Source organism: Micropterus salmoides, unplaced genomic scaffold (assembly GCF_014851395.1).
Source record: "Micropterus salmoides isolate LMB-PRFRI ecotype aquatic unplaced genomic scaffold, ASM1485139v1 Ms_hic_scaffold_2, whole genome shotgun sequence".
Taxonomy (NCBI): domain Eukaryota; kingdom Metazoa; phylum Chordata; class Actinopteri; order Centrarchiformes; family Centrarchidae; genus Micropterus; species Micropterus salmoides.
Window position 1 is genome coordinate 2,798,262 of NW_024041150.1, and position 21,705 is coordinate 2,819,966.

The 21,705-nt window shown below is 39.3% G+C and overlaps 1 protein-coding gene across 1 annotated transcript in view; it reads right to left on the reverse strand.

Annotated features, from left to right (window-relative positions):
• Positions 1 to 380: 380 nt before the first annotated feature.
• Positions 381 to 21,705, reverse strand: part of LOC119913374 (attractin-like protein 1) — a gene marked incomplete in the record, with an annotated part of 61,021 nt that continues 39,696 nt past the window's right edge. Inside the window, 2 exon segments of the mRNA XM_038732786.1 lie at positions 381 to 478; positions 17,638 to 17,775. Coding sequence (XP_038588714.1) covers positions 381 to 478; positions 17,638 to 17,775 — 236 coding nt within the window.

Here is a 21,705-nt window from a genome sequence, read left to right on the forward strand (position 1 = left end):
GTGTTGGCCCGCCAAGCCATTTAGGATATTGTAGTGCTACTGAGGTCTAGTCTGGCACAGTCAGGGCAAAACACACACACACAATGTTTCCACACACACATTTTCTTATTATTCTTTCTATACTGACAACCAAAACTTAATTTTATAGTCAAACCTCCCAAAAAGTGCTGCTTAAACACATTCAGTGTCGTGCTGAAGCATCTTCTGCGTGAGCTGCCATATTTGGACATCATTGTACAGCCAGGTTTATGTTGTGTCTTTAGTGTTCTGTTCTCTTCATATCTTTTTATTATTCAATTGGGGATCACCTAATGATCGAGGTCCAGTAAAATAGGGGTAGTGTGGGTGTTTATCCATACTGCAGTTTCATGATAGTATACTCACAGTTGACACTGGTCTCCCTTGATGCCCTTAGTTGTACAGAAGCACTTCCCTGTGTTGACGTGGCACACGTTGGCATGGCTGTTACACTTGCATGCTGCAAAGAAAAGACAAAGGTTGAAAGAGAGAGAGAGATGTGCATCGTCTGCGTCTCTGAAATCATGTGGTTGTGTACAAAATCATTTGTTGGTGTACAGACATTTTTCAGAACAGTTCTTTTAAAGCTAGGACAAGCAACAGTAGAGAAACAAGCAAGAGGGGGGCTGTGTGGTGGGAAGAAGTTACTGAAAAAGTTTGAGGAAGAGTGTAATGAGGAGACGACGGAGAAAGAAGGATAGAAAAGGTCAAATCACACATTTTCCGAGAAACACAAAGCAGCGTATAGCGCTGAGTCATTCCCACTCTGCACTAACAGGTGTTACGTTCCTGATTGAAATGTTGTATCTTGTTTCCCTGTTCTTAGGCAAACTTTATGCACCTAATCTTAAAAAGAATCATTATTTCAGCAATGTGATGGATATCCTTTTCAAACTGTTTAGGCAGAAATAGTTTCTAGGCAACATAAGGACACCACAGAAGATGCATTATTTCCAAGCACTTTTTAATGAAATTCAAGTGCCCGTTGAAGTTTACATTTTGTTCCAGTCTGTCTTTAAATGATATTAGCAGGGTGAATGTAAATCCTATACTCACTCTATATTAGCTCTACCAACTCCTGAGGGAAATATCGGGCTCTTTAGTTGCTAAATGCGACACTATGTTCAATTGCTAGTCTCTAACTAGTCTGTGTGCTGGTCAGGTGGTGTACAGTGGGTTTAATAGCATTAAGAGCTTTTTTCACTGAAAGCAACCAGAACAGTAAAGTTGTGGACCAACAGCTAAACAATAAAGCTCAAAAGCCAAGAGGAGCTGCAGATTAGAAGTTATAATTCTATGTAGGTTCATCACTACCAGAGACCCCATTGTCACTTGATAAATCATTATAAAAATATCAATTATAACTGTTTTAAGGGCCACCCTGATAACAAACCATGTAGCCATGAGACTCTCTCTCTCGACAAACGGCAAAATGATCAGTGCGCTTCATTTTGTGGAGTGTAAAGTTCTGTCTCTAAGGGATGCCAGTGTGGCTGTAGACCTGTGAGTCCTTTATCAAGGTAACTGCCGAGTCAAAGGCACAACTGAACATGAATAAGATACAGAAATAACTCAGCAATTATGTTATAACTAGGGAACTAAAAAGTCTCGGTACTGAAGGCCAAATGTCAAAATACGATATCGGCAGTGTACCAGGTAAAAGAAAAAACATGGTAATAGGCTGTTTTATCAACATCAGACCTGGGATGTAATCATGCAAGATGGAAAACTTCTGCAACAGTTAGAACTTCATGAGGTGAAATTTGTTTTATCGTACGTAGCCCCACTTCTGATTAGAGTCACGGATAGAGAGGCTTTTTTTTTTTGGGGTGAGTCTAATCTTTTTTAATCATTTTGTTATGTAAAAGCAGAACAAGATGTAGCCGGATGATTCACATTGAGCCAAGCCTGTAATTTAGACACTAAATCACTTCTGCATGGAGTGACTAATGGTAGAGACAAACAAGAACGTTCTCTATACCCTTGTGTTATGGTGTGTACGCCCACGCTTTCCTGTGTCCCTCTCCGGCTGAATTGACTTTGTGCTTTGTTCTTATTCTTTCCAATTGGCACAGAGACAGGCCCTGTAATAAAACAGTGGTGCGCTCAGGTCAAGGTAAAGCCAAGGCACCAACAGATAATGAGAGGGAAACAACCTCTTCTATCCCTTCTCCTCCTCTGTCTGGAAATAGGGTCTGATTTGATCGCTTACAAAGAACAAAAACAACGTAGCAGATATAAACGCTGCTTTAAATATTTAGATTTTTGAACACACACATACACACAGAAGGACAGCAGAAAAACAAGGTTGCGCAGCAGGCCATCTAAATGTCAGTCGGCTTAAAGTCGAATTGACGTTGTTCCACAGACACTGACAGCAGACGCGGCAACAATAACAAAATGCAATTTCAGTCTATTACTCGAAATTAAATTGATCCGTCTCCAAGAAAGTAAACCTTTTCAGAGATGCACACTGAAGTGTAAGGGCTTGGAGATAAGAGTCTAAACAACAAGTGGCTTTTAGACTTGAGATAATAGACAAATCACAGGTGTGTTAGTGCAAGCTCGGGTCACCCTGCTGTTCATACAATATTGATTTAGTAGGCAGCCAACACGTGCATAGAAAAGGACACAGCTAGGAGAAATGTGCGGTCACGTGGTTGTGTCACGCAATACAGATTTTGCCAAACGCACTTAAGGAAAGACTAAGAAAGAGAGACAGACAGTATGCAAGGAAAGTCTATACAGACAGAAAGAAGAGAATTAGGGACTAGGCATGAAGAATTTGGGTTAAAGACTTAAAAAGCTGCCAGTAACATGTTAATGTTTTGGAAATGAGGATTGTAGAATACCACAACCATCTATAGGGTCACATTAGGGCTGCAGCTAACGATGATTTTAGTATTCGAAGCTTCTATAGATTATTTCACCTCATTTAAGAAGTACTTTTGCTTGCCGGCGGCAGCTCATGTTTATTTACATGTCCCCTCTCATTTCCGACATACCGGCTGTAAGACAAGCAGCTCGCAGATATATTTAGTTAAACAATTTAGTTTAACTGCGCATTAAAGTTAGCGCCCCTCTGACAAACATGGCATTAGCTTATTTGGCTAATTTAGCAACCTGAAGCATCAACTGCTGTAAGTGATGTTTAGGAATATTTAGGAGTAATGAATTAGAGAGAAATAAGAGGAACATTCACTAGAACTGTGAAGCGTAACCACCACCGCTGGTGTGAGCCTGGAGAGGGCAGTAAAAAAACGGGGGGGTCAGGATGTACGGTATGGTAAGAGGTGTGATGAGGGCTATTTTTATTAATATTTAAGTCATGTAATTAACGTGACAAATGACTAACTCACTGAGTGTGAGAGCTACCAGGAGCTACTCTCCGTAGCTCTGGCCGACTGTGCTGCAGTGTTGTTAACAGAGGAGCTGCAGAGCGCCCTCTGGTGGGCAAACTATACAGCACTCATGACATGAGAAGGATCCGACTCTGTTTCTCTTTTTTAATAGCCATATAGCTGCTGTTATAAACAGCGATGCAGATTCATTTGCAAGTAGCTTATATCGGCCGATAATATCTGCAAAGCGATAAATCAGTCGGGCTCTGGTTAAGATATAAAGCTACTCTTAACACTGCATCTCCATTTGTGTACTGTGATTTATGAATATTTCAATACTAACACTTGAATTTAGATACAAAGCCGCACTTATTTCAATAACACAGAAATAAGGCAGTAGGTTTTGTCATCAGTACTTTTGAAAAGCAAAAATATGACTGAGGTTTTCTGTACATATGTCACAACATTTATGTACAAGATAGTTAACTCTCCCAGTAGTTATCATGCCAGCTCAACTATTGTTCAACCAAATCTATTCAGAACTGAGTGTTCAATGTTTATGAATCTGTAGGTTTGTGCTGCAGTTCACAATACAGTGACTTCAATAGGTCCGGTCTAAAGGCTTGTTTAACACAGGCTATAGAGGCTGTAGGCTATAACTTGGTCACATGTACCTGTCACATAACAAAACATGATTATTGGGTTTTATCAGGATTAAACATTATGAAATGTACCTCATTAATGTTTGTCACTGCAATCATGCAGTCAGTCACAAAACCCTTTACCCTATCTTTATTTCAAATGTCTTCTGTTGCTTAATTTCTACACTGATATTTACTGGTATAACCGGAGAACAGAGACACATTCCTGTTCTGTCTTTCACCTTTTATATTATGTGCAAAAGCTGCTGATAGAACTGTAAACTAGACCTGGAGGATGTTCCAGGATGTTGCACCATGAAGCTCACAGACAGGAGTTTTATCTGAGCTAGTGTTAGTGTGCTGTCATTGTTCTAAGTGTACAATATCCAAACTAAATCAACTTTCAGCTGCTGCAGTCTCTGTGCAAAACAGAATTATATATGTATTCATTGCAACCCTAACCAACAAAAAAAATATATATCACATTTTGTGTCATGTTTTAACTAAATAACACTCCAAAAATTGTTATTGTTACTTACTCTATTATCTTTCATAGAAACAGCACTAATTCTTACTTACTGAAAACAACTGAAAACATGTCCTAACATCAATACGATTAAAAAAAACATGTATTTTACTCAGGTGCTCAGGTATTTTACGCATTTTCAAAAAAGTCAAATAAGATAAGCAATTTCTTGTTATTTATGATTTTTTATGAGTACAGAATCTAGTCTAGTCTAGAAGAACTGCACAATTAAATCATTTTATCCCCATTCATGTTAGCGGAGGGCTAAACCGGAAGTTAGCACAATGAGAGGACCGGTAATGAGACACACAAGGTTGGAAAGCCAGTAAAAATGACCAAATAGATTTTCTGACAGCCCACTGGGATTTGTCCCGGTATTCACCAACAACTTGTCACATATGGATGTTTGGTTTAACGCTCTGGTACCCCATGCGTCCTTTTTGCATGTGCAGGGCTCCATGGTCAAGTTAGCAATAATAATTCCGCTTAAACTTAAACAAAAACAAACACGTGGTTATTGTTGTAAAATGGTACATGGTTAACATTGTCAAGCAATTTGTTTTGGTTTAGGCACCAAACCTTTATGGTTATGATTAGGAAAAGACTGTGGTTAAAATAACATTAATTACATAAGTTAAGTTACATATCTTAAGTTAGATATGTAAGTTATGTAGTAAAAAGAATCAACATTGACCATTTGTTTCACAAAGGAAACGAAGACTGGGCTCCTGGATGAAAATCAGTAATTTATTAGTAATTGAAAACTGAACTGAACTTAACAAGCATCCATATATGACTATTTGGGAGTAAGACTGGGTTGGTTTGCCAGATGGCCACTAGAACTAGATGTCTGCGGGTTGTTTATATGCTGTGATGATGCTAATCCAACACATCTTTGTAGTAGCATCCATGTTTATTCGACATTGTAACTTAAGAGCACATGAACACACTAAATTCGGAAGAACAACTCGGGAAATGGGACCTTCGGAGGAGCACATGAATGCACCGTGAGCCGCTGGTTGCAATTTGCAACCCTCACCACTAGATGCCACTAAAACTTACACACCGAAACTTTAATGATTGCAATCTTTTATCAAAATATATTACAGCTTCCAACCACCAGTGGCAGTACAGCATTCCAGTCGGTAAGTAACAAGCCTTTGTAGAATATTTCTAGGAAGGTTATCAAATACTTTATTTTATGAATGCCTGGTATGTTTCAGTTAACTCTGAACATCACAGACTGGGATTCGTATGATGTCTTACCGGAGCTTCAACTCTCAATCATCTCATCTGACATATTTTCCCTTCCTTACAGCTTTAAATTCTTCATCCCAGATTTAAATTAAACAGAATACGGACATGTCATTAAAACATAATCTTTCTCTACACTACATACACTAATATGGCTGTAGCTTTCTTTAGCGTCATTCATGTTACTGGCTTTTACCCTCGTAATAAATCCATTTAGTCAGTCATTCGGGCTCTCACACAAAACATGGAGATCCTTATTGTAAAATAAGCACTTAACTCATCCAACCAGTCTGCAAACGCATAATATTCAAGTGCCCAAAGGAAGTGAACTCAATTCTGTGAGAGACAGAGAGCAACTGGAGGTGAAGGGTGTAAGGAGCAGGGGAATCATAAAGGAGAGAGAGTGAATGAATGAAATGGACAGAGGAGAAAGCACATCAAGCACCACACTTGCTGACAACACCGAAATAAGCCGCAATAAAAAAATCCTGATCTCTAAGCAAAAAAGGCTGATTTGATATAAATCATATTTTCCATGACTTGTGCAAGCCCCCTGAAGAGAGTACAATTTCTCACCCCACTGCCTCTGTATGTACATACACAATACAAAAGATGCCTGTTGTCAGGATGTGTTTGAATATGTGTGTAGGTGGGAACAGGGCCGTCTGTGTATGTGTGTGTAGTTAGTCTTTGTATCTCTCGGTGTCTGTTTGAGTCAGACAGAAAGAGGTAGAGATGAGGAAATCAGTCAGTGAGGAAACAGAGAATATCTGAACAATCTGAACCGATCATCTGTTTCTACAGTCGGTTCTGCCTTATTCACGAGGGGTTTGCAATTATAAAACCCAAGATAACTTAATAGGGGGGAAAAATCAAGGTGCCTTGTGGTGCTAAACATCACCCCAAATGTTTTGTGTGTCAGACAGTAACCCCCCACATGTGAACACTTCATACTTAATACAAATTCTGATTTGAGTACAAATAAAATGGGGACGGCTAAAGAATTTAGACTTGCATACACAATTGAAATTCTTGAAAATTAAACACCAATGCATAAATCTGTGCACACAAAAATGATAGACAGAACTGTGTTGAGGACACTTAACAGCCTACCTGCCCCTACCTCCTCACTTCTTCTGCTCTGTGCTCCAACAGAAAGTTCACACCATTAAAAACAATGAGTGTTATGAATTACATCCAGCTGTTTTTAGCCCTTAACCGTGTCAAATATGACTTTTTATTATTATTATTTCTCTTTTTGCTCTTTAAGAATCCCCCCATTTAAACTATTTGGCATTAATAGAAAGAAAAACCAAATTGTGTGAAGCTGTGTTAACCATAATTCCTGTGTGTTAACCTATACAGACAGAAAACGCATATCTGACTACTCAAACAATATATGTTACAATTTGGCAAGCAAAGCACCCACCAAACAAGCAGACAAATAATGTGCAGGTTTACGGAAAGCTGGAAAAACAAGACACATGACGCATAAATAAAGGATAAGCCATTACGGGACTAAATCAGTATTAATTCAAAGCTGGTAGTCTTGGGTCAATGACTAGTGACGTCGCATGTCTTTTTAGCACAGTGACCTAGTTTAAAGATCATTAGTTTGGTTTTTATTTTGAAAAAAATCTGTGTTCATTGGCCAACAATTAGCATCTCTGTATTTTCTTCCTATTTTTCTCTTAACGTTGTATAACTTTAAGCATATTCTGTGTTGTGCTTGAGCCAAAAGGACCTAATTTACAAGAAACTGCAGGTCAGCTTTATGCAGCAGAAAACAGAGTTTGTGTTTGAACATAAGACCCAGGTGAAATTTTGTCTGAATTATAATCTGCTCATTAAAAAATAAAATATATGACGAAAGATGATTATTAACAATGTTTTCAATTACATGGCCCTCATTCAACATCCCTTGAGTTATTACTAAAAAAAGCAACCTGGACTTGATGGAGTCAAATCAGGTACTTGTGAAGGCCACTGTAGTGGTAATGTTCACGAGAGGTCACCCCCCCCACACACACACATAATTTAACACTCCTAATGTCGACAGTGATGTAATTCTTATCGATTTCCTGAAAATATGGCACTGTGCAACGTGTTCACACCTACCAGAAGTGTTGATTGGGTCTACAGGGAAATCATCTATACAGCAGAATATTATAAAGACAGAAAATGTGTGCGCACGCCCGTGTGCTTGAAAAGGTGAGATGGCTATCATGGTGATAAGTATGCTGCTAATTAACTGATGTTCTTTCTCTTGTCTTCTACATGATGGAGGACACATTTATTTCATTTCCTCTAAAAAGCAACAGCCTATACACGCTGGTGTTACAACAATACCAACATTTCAACCCACTCACCAAACAAAATGTTGATCTTTGATGATTTAGCAAAAACCTGCAGTAGATTGTGCTAAATGTTTATTTTGAATGTTCAATGCAACATTTAATAAAAGTGATTTTTATTGAAGCTTTGGAAATTACATCATGGTTATGGTCTGGTAAGATTAGATGTGAGATGGAACGTAAATCCTGGTCACAGCTTATTGCTGGCAGTGAAAATAAATCTGGTGCTGCTCAATCGACAAATATAAATCTAATTCCTACACACTGGCCTGGAATTGTTTTGGTTTTGATACAAATACAATTTCATCAATTTTAATACTCATTTATTTTTCTATATTTATAGGTAAAACAATAAGATCATTATTTTGATTCAGACTGCGACATTTTTAAATGAAACTTCCAAAAAGCAAAATTTAAAACTAAATAAAAACAACTGAGATAAAAATTTTAAAAAACTCCCTTTCCTTCTGTGCGTCTATGAACACTACTGTATTCCCCAGATTATGATCAATCACATTGCTCATCTCCATGAATACATTTTCATCATCTTCATCATCATCATCAATGTCACCTTCTACCTACGGCTGACTCCTGCTTTTTCTTTGTCCGGTTCCACAGACGAGGCAGTTTGGTTCGATAAGAGAGGACAGGGCTTTATACGGTGTTTAATGAAGGCATCATGGGGGAAGGTTCGAGGGCAGAGGGCCAAACATGAAGTAAAGAGAGGTAAGAAGTCCTTAAAATACACACACACACACCTGCATATCAAGAGAAAAAATGGTTTTCATGTCTTGGTGCCATCAAAGAGTCACTCAATATAGTTTCCTTAGCTCAGCAGAATCTGATCAGTTACCCGTCAATCTTTAAATGTAAATACTTCAATCATTTCACTCCCAGAGCCAATTTTTTCAGCCTATTTATTACACAGGATTAATAACGCCTCATAGTGTAATGCAAATCAAACAATTTTTACACAAATATTTTTAAACCTGGGCCCCATTTTCACACATTATGGGGTCGAAATGATTAGTAGGTACAAAAGGTTTTGGAATCTCTGCAGAAGATGGCTTCAGCAGGCAGCCAGCTGCAGTGCAAAAGATTCCTACGGTGTAATTGTGCCTGTCAAAATTAAATCCACAAAAAGTGCTTCTTTTTGCCACCGACAGGCTCAGACTCTTCCACCAGGTGTTTGATCAATGCACTCTGGCTGTCATCTTGACCTAACTCATGGCCTTTGTTTAATACTGTACAAATTCTGTGTGAAATTTTTTCAGACCTGTAATATGTTCCATCACTAACGGGACAATCAATAGTTTACAAGCTGAGTGGCTCCACTTCTCTCCATGGCCCATTTGATTTAAAAGCTCATAATCCGGTGATACTCAACCTTGCCTAGCCGGTGACCCCATTTTTAGGAGTCTATACAATAGTTTGATGGGGTGAAATTGTCTTTTACCCCTTTAACATGTTTCTGTGTGAGAGACACAGACTGTATATAAGAAGTGGAAGTAGTCATCGTGACCTCACCCGTTGGTTTGTGGACTGCTGATTTGAAGCCTTGAGTTTGCTGCCATCTTGATTTTTTGCAACCAGTGGCATTGGACATGACCGTATTTGGAAGAGAGGGTGGGGAGCTAGCTATCTAGCTTAGCTAGGTGCATCTGTGTCATTTTAACCGGGATCATGATTTTGTCTAGCGAACAACAGTCTTAAAACTAAATGAACAGCCAACTCCTAATAAGCTTTTTCAACGGCGCTGGTTAAATTTACACATTGACGTAGGTACGAGTCACTCTAGCCTGACTGACAGGTTCCCATGGTAACGACTAGTCAATCACAGATAGTCCGGCCCTGAAGCATACTCTGCTTTACGGTCTATTTTCCTCTAACTGGGTCCATAATTTACTAAATGAACATCATGTTCTATTGAAGAACACTTGAAACTAGCAATTGAGACCATAAACTCATCAGGAAAGTGTTTACTGAGGTAATAAATCAGCTGAGAAGTAGCCTCATTTTACTATAACTTCTATTGGAACCGGACTTTTTGCAACCAGAAAAGTTGCATTTGTGTCAAGTGTGGAGCAAGTTGTCACATTAGTCTAAGTATGACATAGGATACTTTATTTTACTCTATTCAACCCTACTGCTCGTCCCACATTGTGTTACAGGACCTAGTTATATGAATTGGATGCTGGTTAATGTCAATGTGAGCTGAAAGCCACAAAGGGAAATCACACAGTCTCAAAGAAAGCAGCTTATGACGAGACATGAGTCACGGCTGCAGCTGACTGGAGATCAAAAAGGATTCAAAAGCCTTTAAAATCGTATTTACAGAACCGTTTATATGTGTGTGTGGTTTTGTGTGTAGGTCCATGTGCATTTTTTGGTTTGTCTAAGCTTGTATGTTGACCAGTCAGACACCAGGAATAGAGCTGCCAGAGGGAAGATGACTGGATACCGCTAAGAATGCTGGGTAATTTGCAATTCCGCCACAAGGCTCTACAGGTAGATAAACACACACAAGCATGTTTGGAAGCACAGACATGTGTGCGCGCACGCACACACACGCGCACACACATTTAAGACAGTAGGTGAGAGTGTATTTGGCTGCATTTCCACAGAAAAGACTGAATGGAGCAACTCTGCAGGCAGCATCCCTCTTCTGCTACTCTACTGCTGCTAAAACTCAAGAACAGCTGGCTCTGTCTGATCCATCAAACACACACACACACTCCCCTGCTGTCCTGTCTGTCCCAGCCTCTGGTTGATGCTACTGGGTTGCCAGTTTCTTGCAGAGACAGAACTCAACATCTCTATAGCTCCTGCACTGAACACAAATTTACAAAAGAACTCCTGCTGTTGCACCATGCTTAGAGACTGTACATCAACACTTTAAATTAGGGACGAGAGAGAGAGAGAGAACCTCAGACTGATAAATAAATTGTACAGATTTTCAAATTCTTATTATTTTGATCGTTTGATATTTTAGTAATTGTTTTGTTTTTACATTTGGCACAGATTTTTTAATCAATTATTTTAAGTTTTTTTGTCTATTAATATATACACACATTGTTTCATTTATTTATTTTATTTTTTTATATATTTTTATTTTTTAAACACACACACACACACACACACACACACACGCTTACTGTTTTATTTATTTATTTTATACATTTTAATTTTTTAACACACACAAACGCTTACTGTTTTATTTATTTTATTAACACAAGCTTACCGATTTATTTATGTATTTTATTTTTAATATCTCTTTTTTTTAACACATACACACACACACGCTTACTCTTATTTATTTTATTTAAATTTTTAATAATTCTTTTATTTTTAAACAAACACATACGCTTTGATTACTTTACACTTTAATTACTTGTTTAATGAAATGTATGGGGTTGATTGTTCTTATGTTGTATGTAGCTTTGGCAATATTGTTGTTATACATTCATGCCAATAAAGCTAATTTGAATTGATTTGAGAGAGCGAGAGAGAGCGAGAGAGAGATGAGGGTGGGTGGGTGACAAAAAAATGATGGGTTGGGACCACTCTCACCAAAAAGCAACAGCATTGGTTGTTTGTTCAAATGCTTAAAAACAACCTATTTTTACATTTTCCTGACAAGCAACCTCTTGTGATTGTGCCATTCATTTTTTAATAATCCACGTTATGTTAATAGAAAATGCATTCTGCGTCAAGATTAAGTTCCTTCAAATTGTTGCAAATTAGTAAATTCTAGAAAACAAGTTTGAGGTGAGATTACTATGACCTCCTCCTGAAGAGGTTGCTTGACAGGAAAACAAATAGAGAACATTTTAAACAATGCTGCCGTTGTTCTGGCAAAGACAGTCTTGAGGTGAAAGTTGAAGCATAAAGCTATCGACGACTCTGCAGTGAGGGGTTTGTTTGTTGAGGAGTTTGCTACACAAACTTTTAAATTCTATAGGTTAAAGCTAATAAGAGGAATGTAAGGTAACATGTACATGCCCATACCGAACTATAGGCTGGTAGTTGTCTATGTGAATGTATGAATGATCTGCAGCAGTCAAAATACTTGTTTCTCCAAAAAAGTCAGATAGCATTCACTTTAACCTAAACTGAAAGAGCTTTAAAATGTGGCCATTCAAGTAGCCTGTCCTATAGGTTTTGATTGAGAAATATAATGTATAACACATTCAGTGGTTATTCTTTTAATCTTGTTTTAATTCATTTATTCATTAATGCATTCCTTCTCCTGTTTAATGATGTTTGAAATATGAGGGCCTGAAGAACACTAGTCCTGTATGAAGACCCGTGTGAAACGAGCACTGAACAGAGCTTAAATAAACTATGACATGAACGACAAAACGTCCTCCACACGCAACAGTAACCTTTGACTTGACTGTGTAGTGTGTCTATGCATCACACGACCAGCCTGACACTGTTCATAGACAACCAGAGAGAGCAAGTCAGGTAGGGCATCAGAGCGATAAGGAAAGAGGGAGCTCCTGATGTGAATCATGCAAAATTTATGGAAGCAATAAAACTGTTCAGCATGAGGTGCCGATGGCAGAGGAGCATTATACACCGAAACACTGGGTAGCAAAAGATAACAAGCAGAAGAAGAAAAAAATACAAGCTGAAGTCTTGCCTGGAAGACAATTCAGAGGGAAGCATGGGTGCACTGTGGTCTGGCTGCTGCTGGAGGTACCTTGTTAAACCTGAGCTCTAGCCCAGTGTTTCTCAGCGAGGGCGGTACCGCCCCCCAGGGGGTGTTCAGAGTATGTCGGGGGGGCGCTGGAAGCAATATTTTGGAAAGGTGGGGCGTTTACCTCAAGATTCACAACAATAGGAGTTTAAACTTTCAACTACTTGCAAAAAAACTAGTCTGCAACATTCAAGTTTACCCCACTGCGACAGGGCGAGAGTGTATTTTTCTGTCAGCTACTTGTGGTGTGGCTCCGTGCTGCCTTCACGGGAACAGGAAGTTAGAATATCATCTGTAAAGTTTCACACACGATGTTTACAGCGTAAACTCTGGAAAATTGGACACTCTCTTTCTTGATATTACAGTGGAAAAGCGTTTATGTCTGAGGAATACATGTTGAACTCCTCATTATCGCAGTGGTTGCACATTTACAAGAGGGATATTCGGCTGTCGGACTTCTCCTGAAAGCAACTTCAGTGTCCAGAGACGACACCAGCGAGTGCCGTGAAGTGGCAGCCAGTTGCAGCCACTTTGTGCTCGAGCGGACATAAACATAGAACGTTAAAATCTGAATCGCAAACTTGCTCTGTTTGGGACTGTGAGCTGCACTTTTTCGAAGTTAACGTCCGTGTGGATTTGTGGTGAGATTTCTGTATAATCACAGGTGTTGTCGGTTAGTTTTTGTTTTCCTGCTGCATGAGCACCTCCTCGTCTCATCCAGTTCTGTGTCTGTTAGTAGTATCCCTTCGACCGTCTGACAAAGCTAAATTCTAATTAAATGATAACGTTTGTCTTGTAATATTACGACATATCAGATCACAGAAATGTGGAAGACATTCTGAATGTGCAGAAAGTTTTGAATGTGAGCAGAAAACCTGCTAAAACAGATGAGCTATTAAAATCCAATCAATAACTGAATTAAAAGGAATTAAATTTATCACTGAGGTGAAAATGTGCCTCAAACTAATTTATAGAGGTTAAATTCCCCAAACAAAATACACAAAAGAGGAGGGAAGACTAAATCGTGTGTGTTAACTCAGCAGGGATGATATTAAGTTGATCTTCCTGAGAAACATATTTAAAAGCAATAAAGACCTCAATTTTGTGTTTCCCTTTATATAAAAACATTTCCACCATAAATTGGTGCAGAAAAGGCAGAAATTTCACCAAAATGCAAGAGTCTTTAAGTCCTTAATGCTCAAAATCTTCTGGGGGAGGGACCCCCGACCCCCAACTTATGAAGTGCCCCATTCAATAAAACAGTCTTTGGCTTTATAAATAGTTTGAGAGGAACAGTTACTTACAAATTAAATATAAAGGACTATTAACATGGCGTTTTTGTTCATCCTGCAACATCAGGACCCACGTGAGGAAATCAAACTCCGGTGACTGACTTATGCTGATCTGTATCACAAAGAGCTCACTAAGTAATAATTATAAGCATGATTACTAATTTTAAACCGCATAACCTATTATGAATAATGTAAAAACATGACAGGTAGTTCAGTAATAATACTTATTAGCCTATAGTATACTGTTGTTTTGCTGTCACAAATGATTTATGGACTTGGGTAAACAGAGTAGCCTTTTTTAAGTAGTCATATTATGCTCATTTTCAGGTGCAAAATCTCATTTAGGGGTTGTACCAGAACAGGTTTTTAATGGTTTCATTTTCAAAAAACACCATATTTTTTAATCATACTGCACACTGATGCAGCTCCTCTTTTCACCCTGTGTTGAAGGCTTCGTTTTATCTATGGAGTGATACATCTTGTCTCTAAATGATCTTTGTTGGGAGTTGCACACGCACAGTTGCTAGTTAAGGACTACTAGCCAATCAGAAGGAGAGAAGGGCGGGTCATGAGAAGCCGGTAAACACGGCTTCGGTTCAGCTGTACATGTTGCCGACCAGCTTGGTAACATAGACTGGAGCAAGAGTTTCAGAGTGGCGAGTTATTAATCTGTAACAAAAGTATCTTTCATCCATAAAATTTTTATCTGAGCTCTGTCTCTACATCACAGTAACAAATTTATGTCCACTGACTGCCTGGAGGGTAGCTGGTGTTTGGAAGGGAGAGGAGAGGCAGCAGGCGGACATCTTGTGACTGTGTGCTGCAGCTCAGTGTGTTTTTTCACCGGTGTTTTTGAGGGCGTGTTAGGAATGTTGGCGAGCATCATGACGCACATTTTGATGTGTCATCACAGGGAACAAAGGGAAAAGGCTGGACTACAAGCCAGCTGTTTTCAGGCAGTTCAGAGCAGTGTTTTCTGTGGGAGATTCCTTTGCAAACCTATTACATGCACAAAAATGCACCAGAGTTCGTTTGAAAGCGTACCGAGACCACCTCTTAAAAAGGAGGTCTAAATTCGCTTGTTTGGTCAGCTTTTGGTGCGCACCCAGTGACACAAGGTGTGGATGTTTCTACTGAAAAGCAAGCAAGTACACTCTGGCATAACAAAAAAATGTTTAGAAAACATCAGTCTGTCTCTTCGCTGTAATAAAAACCAGACAAGAAATCAGTAGAACAAAGACTCCCGGGGAGTGCATAAAAATATGCAGGTTTCCTGTCAGCCTCTACGATTCATGTATTCCTCTGAGGAACTAAAAGTCTAAACAGACACCCAACATGTTGTCAGCTGCAGCTGTGAAGGTTGACGTGAGTCAGTGCGTTTGATTTTGTATGTGCGCAGGACAAGGTGAATGGTACAGTCAGATAAAAGGGCCACAAATGCCCTACACACACACACACACACATCATCCAGATTTGACAAGGTTAGTTAATCATCTGTCACAGGGACAGGGGAACGGACAGACTCCCCTCTCCTCTGTCTGTCCTCCATCTCTCCCTCTTTATTTATCCCTCTATCTCCTCCTTTATTCCTTCATCGTCTCTCTATCCAAGGACAACTGTCCTTTTCCACCGATATTAACCTTGTATATCTCAGCACATGGTTTTATCTCTTTTTCTTTCTGTCTGCTTCCTCTTCTCTTACAATGTCTCCCCCTTTTCCCTACGTCACCGCCTCGTTCACCCTTCCATCCACTTTACAATCCTATGAGTTGAGGCCTATTCCCCTCCCTGGTAGGGACGAAGCTGTCTTTATATCATTCAGCCCTCTAATCGGCCCCACATCATTGCCTCCCAGCAGCTTAGCCCAAGGTAAATCGAGTGGTCCTTTTCATAAAGAGAGATAGAGGGGGATGGAGATAGGAAGAAGGATGAATGGAAGGATGAACAGTGGGGGGAATTTAAGACGGAGAGTTATTGTAAGCTATAAGAGGGAATGACAGAGGCGTAGAGGAAGTAAAGGAAGGGAGAATGAAGGGATGGGTGTATGAAGGTAAAAGAAGGTGGATATGGATGGATGAGTCCAGTTTAACCAGCACATTATTGGAGAGGAGAGGTGATAAATGGAAAGGAAAGTAGACCAAACCAGGAAAAGCGGGGAGGAAAAGTAACAGCAGGGATAACGTGATGTTAAGGAGAGCGTAAGACACGACAAAAAGACGCAGAGACAGAGGATGAAGTGACAAAAAAAAAAAATAGCAAAGACGGCAAAAGTAGAAGAGAAAGTGCATCGGAGGCTGTCCTGCACGGAGGCGACGAGAGGCGTGCATCTATCAGCTCCGCGCTCGCTGCGAAAAGCCGCCAGGGACGGAGACACCAGTCAACTCAGGAAATAAGAAAATGATTAAGAGCGATTTAATGTCACACCGCCGCCAAGCCAAAACGCACATCTGTCACAGGGAGACTGATGTTACTGCACCTCCCTCTCACTTCTACCCTCCCTCACTCACACTCTGGCAGTCACTCATTCATTCATTACACTCTCCCATCTCTGATGTTTTTTTCCCCATCCAGGCCCATATCATACCCTAGCAAACCCAGCCCCCATGAGCCTCCAAATCACATGTATACACACCCATTTCCTGTGGCTTCTGCTTCCTATCATCTAACTCACACACATAATCTGTTGTTAACAATTTCAGCTATGGGATTTGCTATGATTATTCCCATATGAAGCAAAACAAAAGCATGGGAAAAACTGCTGACTGATGGATTTCAAGCAGAAAATTATGGATGCGCTTGAAACCACGTGTGCATCTCTGTGAGTGTTTGCCTATATCATCACCACCTTTCCCAGTGTAACATCTCTGTTGTTCACTAGAATCTAAAAAGAAATGGATGCAGAGAATCAAGTAATCTGCTAGTGCTGTTCCCACAATGTCTTCAGACCACAATCCTGTCCAAATTACACGTGTAGTTTCCCCTTTCACTGCTCCAGTGCTCTGGTGGTCACCACAAGCTCAAGAGAATCCAAAGCCCACGCTCACAGCTTTTAAACACTGCCCCCATCAGGTTGTTTCTGTCTATTACAGTGTTGTACAGTAGACTGCTGGGGGCAGCTTCCAGTTGTGTTTTTAATGAAAGGGCTCATGAGTTCTTTAAAAGCAATTCAGAGCAAGATGTGAAGGCAACATTAAAAAGGGGGGAATACTTCCCTTTAGTTATTTCTGTGTATAAATGAACAGTCAAAACTTTATTTTCTTGGAGACAACTAAGAAAGCAAACTTGTTTCCCAGAGAAATTAACTTGTTTCTAGAAATTCTTTTTGAAAATGAGGGTCTCTATTTTGAAAAAGGTTTTTGCAGTAGAAGAGAAAAACAAAATACTATCAAGGTGATTTGAGCGCAGTGGCAATTATAAGACAAAAAATAAGAAATAGAAAATACTTATTTTTGCTGATGCGCAAACCAAAAATAAAAACATAGTAAACCCCCTGTGACCTTTGTACTCACCGTTGCATTTCCCTCCGTTGATAGGGTCGCCATAGTAGCCGGGCATACAGCTCTGACAGTGCGTCCCTGCTGTCAGGTTCCCACAGTGCTCGCACACACTGCCGTTCACACACCTGCTGTGACCATTACACTGACACGCTGCGAGGAAATTACACAAACACAGGATAGGATACAATTAGATGCTAATTTATCAGGTACATCTAGCTGTAAGTGCATGAAAATGAAAGCAATATGGGTGGGACATGAATGATATACAAGTAAGTAAGTTTTTCTTTAAGGGAGTCTGGGACGGATTTACCGCAACATTAAATTACTTATGCACAAGTTTTGCTCTGAAGGAGAAGATCTCAAAGAGGATAATAAGAACACATTAAAAGTACCAGGTGTAACAAAGGCAAGATCGGGTCACTGATTATCCAGATAATGTCTCTGGATACAGATCACATTTTAAAACCAGGTGTAAATCGAGTCTTATTATATTCAGGTCAACTTCTGTCACAGAGTATCAAATGTAAACAATATAATACAGTCACTTGAATCTGAGCAAGCGGGTCACTGACCAGGACACTGGATGAAGGCCCAGTTGTAGCCTCTATCAGACGAACAGAGACTCTGGTCCAGCACCATGTCCCGGTCTCGTAGTCTGTCTCGGTCTCGGGGCCCAGCCCTGGCAATAGCAGGCTTCAGGGGGCCTCTGTAAGAGCCTTCCATGCAAACACCCTTGCCGGTGTTACTGGGATCACCACACCAACCGCACTCCGCCCTCTCCAAACACTCGGCACATGTCCTCAGACCTGAACAGTTCTGGGCTGTAGAAGAGATGTGAGACAGGCAGAGATAGAGGAAGAGAGAAAAAAGGAGAGAAGGAAGAGAGACTAAAGTTAGTTGAATACATGAGTGTGTTAGGTTCCTGGTTTTGTTTACAAATTGAAAAACAAAAATAACTACCATTATACTAGAGTACAAAATTTGTAGTAAGACTTTTTCTATCTTTGATCATTATTCACACAAACAATTATCCTCTTTAGTTCCCAGTCAGACCAGAAAGTGGCACAACAAAAACTGTTTGCAAATGTTTGTCAGTGCCTTTCAAAAACTGTTACAAATGACCGTTACGAAAAATGATTCATATAAGCCTTTTCTGATCTGCCAATGCTACAGTTAAGGTTGGTCGGGTCAAATAAACTACTCGGCTCGGGTTAGGAATAAACCACGGTCAACAATGACTTGGCAGGAAATGGGGTGGTTGTAATCGCCAGTGTCACAGTAGTAAGACACTTTGTACACCTGATCTTTCACCTCATGATCCTCCAGAAGAGGTTTTTCTGAGCCATAACGAATACTGTCCTTTGCAATTTGGTATAGAGATACAAGTCGTCGCAGGTCAATTGTACAGAGGTCATTTTAGACATTAAATAAAATTACCTTCAGTGTTTTGTTTTGGTCTGAAGAGACTCAAAATAAGTGGAAATTGTGATTTGATGTAGAAGAGAAAAACTCTATTGGCACACAGTCTTCTAACTTGTATATTTTGTTAATTTCATGGTTTTATATTTATGTCTACTGTTACGCACCTAGTCACCGATGCAAATTTCTTGTATGTCCAAAAACTACCTGGCAATAAAGCTGTTTCTCAGTTCTGACTCTCAAGGGGCGGAGCATCTAACATTGGATGGTGAGACACAGGATGTTGTATAGTAAGACAAATCGATCATCAAAATTCATTAAAGCACCACACGTATTAACTGCCACTCCAAAGATGACTCCACTGATATGAACACATTTTGAGCCAACATTTTACTGTTACAGAATACATGCTGGGACCACTGGACCCTTACTATGGTTTAATTCCTGTTGAAACTGATTGTTGTTGATATTAGGGAGGGCCATAAGCCATGAGCGATCAATCTTAATGTAAACCAATACAATATCAATAAAGACAGAAAAGCGGTTTGATGTGATAGGATGGACAGAAGGATAACAAATTTGATGCTTCTTTGATAAGATTTTATTTTCACACAAACGCAGAAAGATTAAGGTCTTAAAGGTGTTAAATATTCTCTATTTTCCAGAATCTTACATTTTTGTATCATTGTTTCTTTAATTTTTCACAAACTTCATTGAAAGTATTTATATAAGTGATTTTAAGTGCATGACAATGACCTTTAATGCATTGCTCAGTCCTATTTTTAGTGCTACTATATTTAAACCCAAACATTTAAACAACGGCTATGTCTACATTATTTCATAGGGTTGAAAGTTAATGGTCTTTAAGGCACATTCTGTACATATTCTGTCCTTCACACTGTAGTATAGTTAATCAAAACAGCTTCAAAGAAAGCATAAACACAATAAAAGCCTTTGGGGATATAATCTACCTCCTCTAATGTACTTTGCGTCTTTTGTTCTCACCTTTTCTTTGACCCTCAACATTTATAAAGAAATTGACTTTTGTTGCACCATTCCATGTGTTGAGAAATACATTTGTATTCATCAAGTGGATGTGACATTCAAAAATACTTTACTGGTGCAAATTAAAAAATGACACTTTTTTCTTTTTAAAATGGTATGGCATTCAATACTTGTAAAAGAAAATAAATCTCCAAACAGAAGCCCTTTTTTGTTGCAGAGAATAGGCGGGACAAGAATAACAAATCATGTGTTTTTTCCCCTGGAGAAGCTGGCCTTCCAAAGTTAACTTTACAGACTGTTTTGAACCTTTCAGTCTTGTTTTGCTCTCATTCTCAACGTCAGTTCGTCTTCCCGTCATAATAAATTTTAGTCTACAAAGCGAGGGTGGGAATACACAGTCAGAGACAAAGAGAGAAAGGTAAGACTCTGTGGGTATCTTGGCGTGTACACAGGAAACCTAAAGGTTGAGAGAAGGTGTTGTTTCTTAAAGCCCAGCGAGATGATTCAAATGCAGCATCAAGTAAAGTAGCATTTTCACCAGAAGTTCTCTTTTGAAAATGAGCCATTTCCATAAGCCACAGATGTTCTAGCTGAACCTGTATCTCTTTCTCTGTGTCCCTGCAAGCTAGCACTGCTTGAAATAACCCCTTGTGTCCTCTGTATGTTTGCAAGCTCCCCGTTGCATTATTCAACTGTAGCAATGCTGATTCATTTGTTCTCTCTCCCTCTTTATAATTACAAACTTCTGCTCTCCATTTCTGAGACTCACTCTTTATCTCCTCGCTGCCACATTTTTATCCCCCTCTTTTGCATCTTTTTCCCCCTATTTCTATTCACAAAGCCATCTTCCCCTCTTGCGCTCATTCCAAGCTGCTTTCTTCACCACTAGCCTATCCTCCATTATTTCCTGTCATTTTCGTTTCATTTGATTTTTTTCATGGATTACTTTAAAACACTTTGGGCACAAATGACATCACCAAGGATGGAAAAGTACTTTTTCCTTCATTTTCTTTTTGTCGCTCCCCCTACTGTGTTCTTCCCTCCAGTTTTCACTTTCACCTCCCCTTATTTCCTCTTCTTCTGACAACTCACTGGATCCCCACTATAGTCAATAGTTCAAAGAGTCGGTTGAACAGAATAACCCTAATCCACCACACAGTAGGGATTCTACTGCTAGAAAAGCACATTTACATACCCAAGAGCAGACTTTAATATCCAATAAATATACCAGATCTGCTATCATCTTAAAATATGATTCAAATTTCAGGGAAATTGGTAGCCACTGTGCAAATATAAAAATATTAAATATAATGAAATTTTTTGCTTCTCTTTAAATTAATAGATCCAATTTGTACCCACTCAGTGGCATGATTAGGCTTGCAGTGCCGGCTCAATTTGTGCTTCACCCATAATGATCGAGCATTGCTCAATAGTTACTTGAGTCCACTTCATTTTAACTTGAACCTTTCCTCAACCTGTTTGGACACTCCACTGTACATTGGTCTGCCATTGGTATTTGCTTCTAATATATATATATATATATTTCATTATACCTTTAACATTATTGGATTTTTTCAAGACAGTCTATTCCCCAACCCAATCAGTCATGCCCATTTCTGCCTTGTTAGCTTGTAATCTTTTTACTTCTTGTACCAA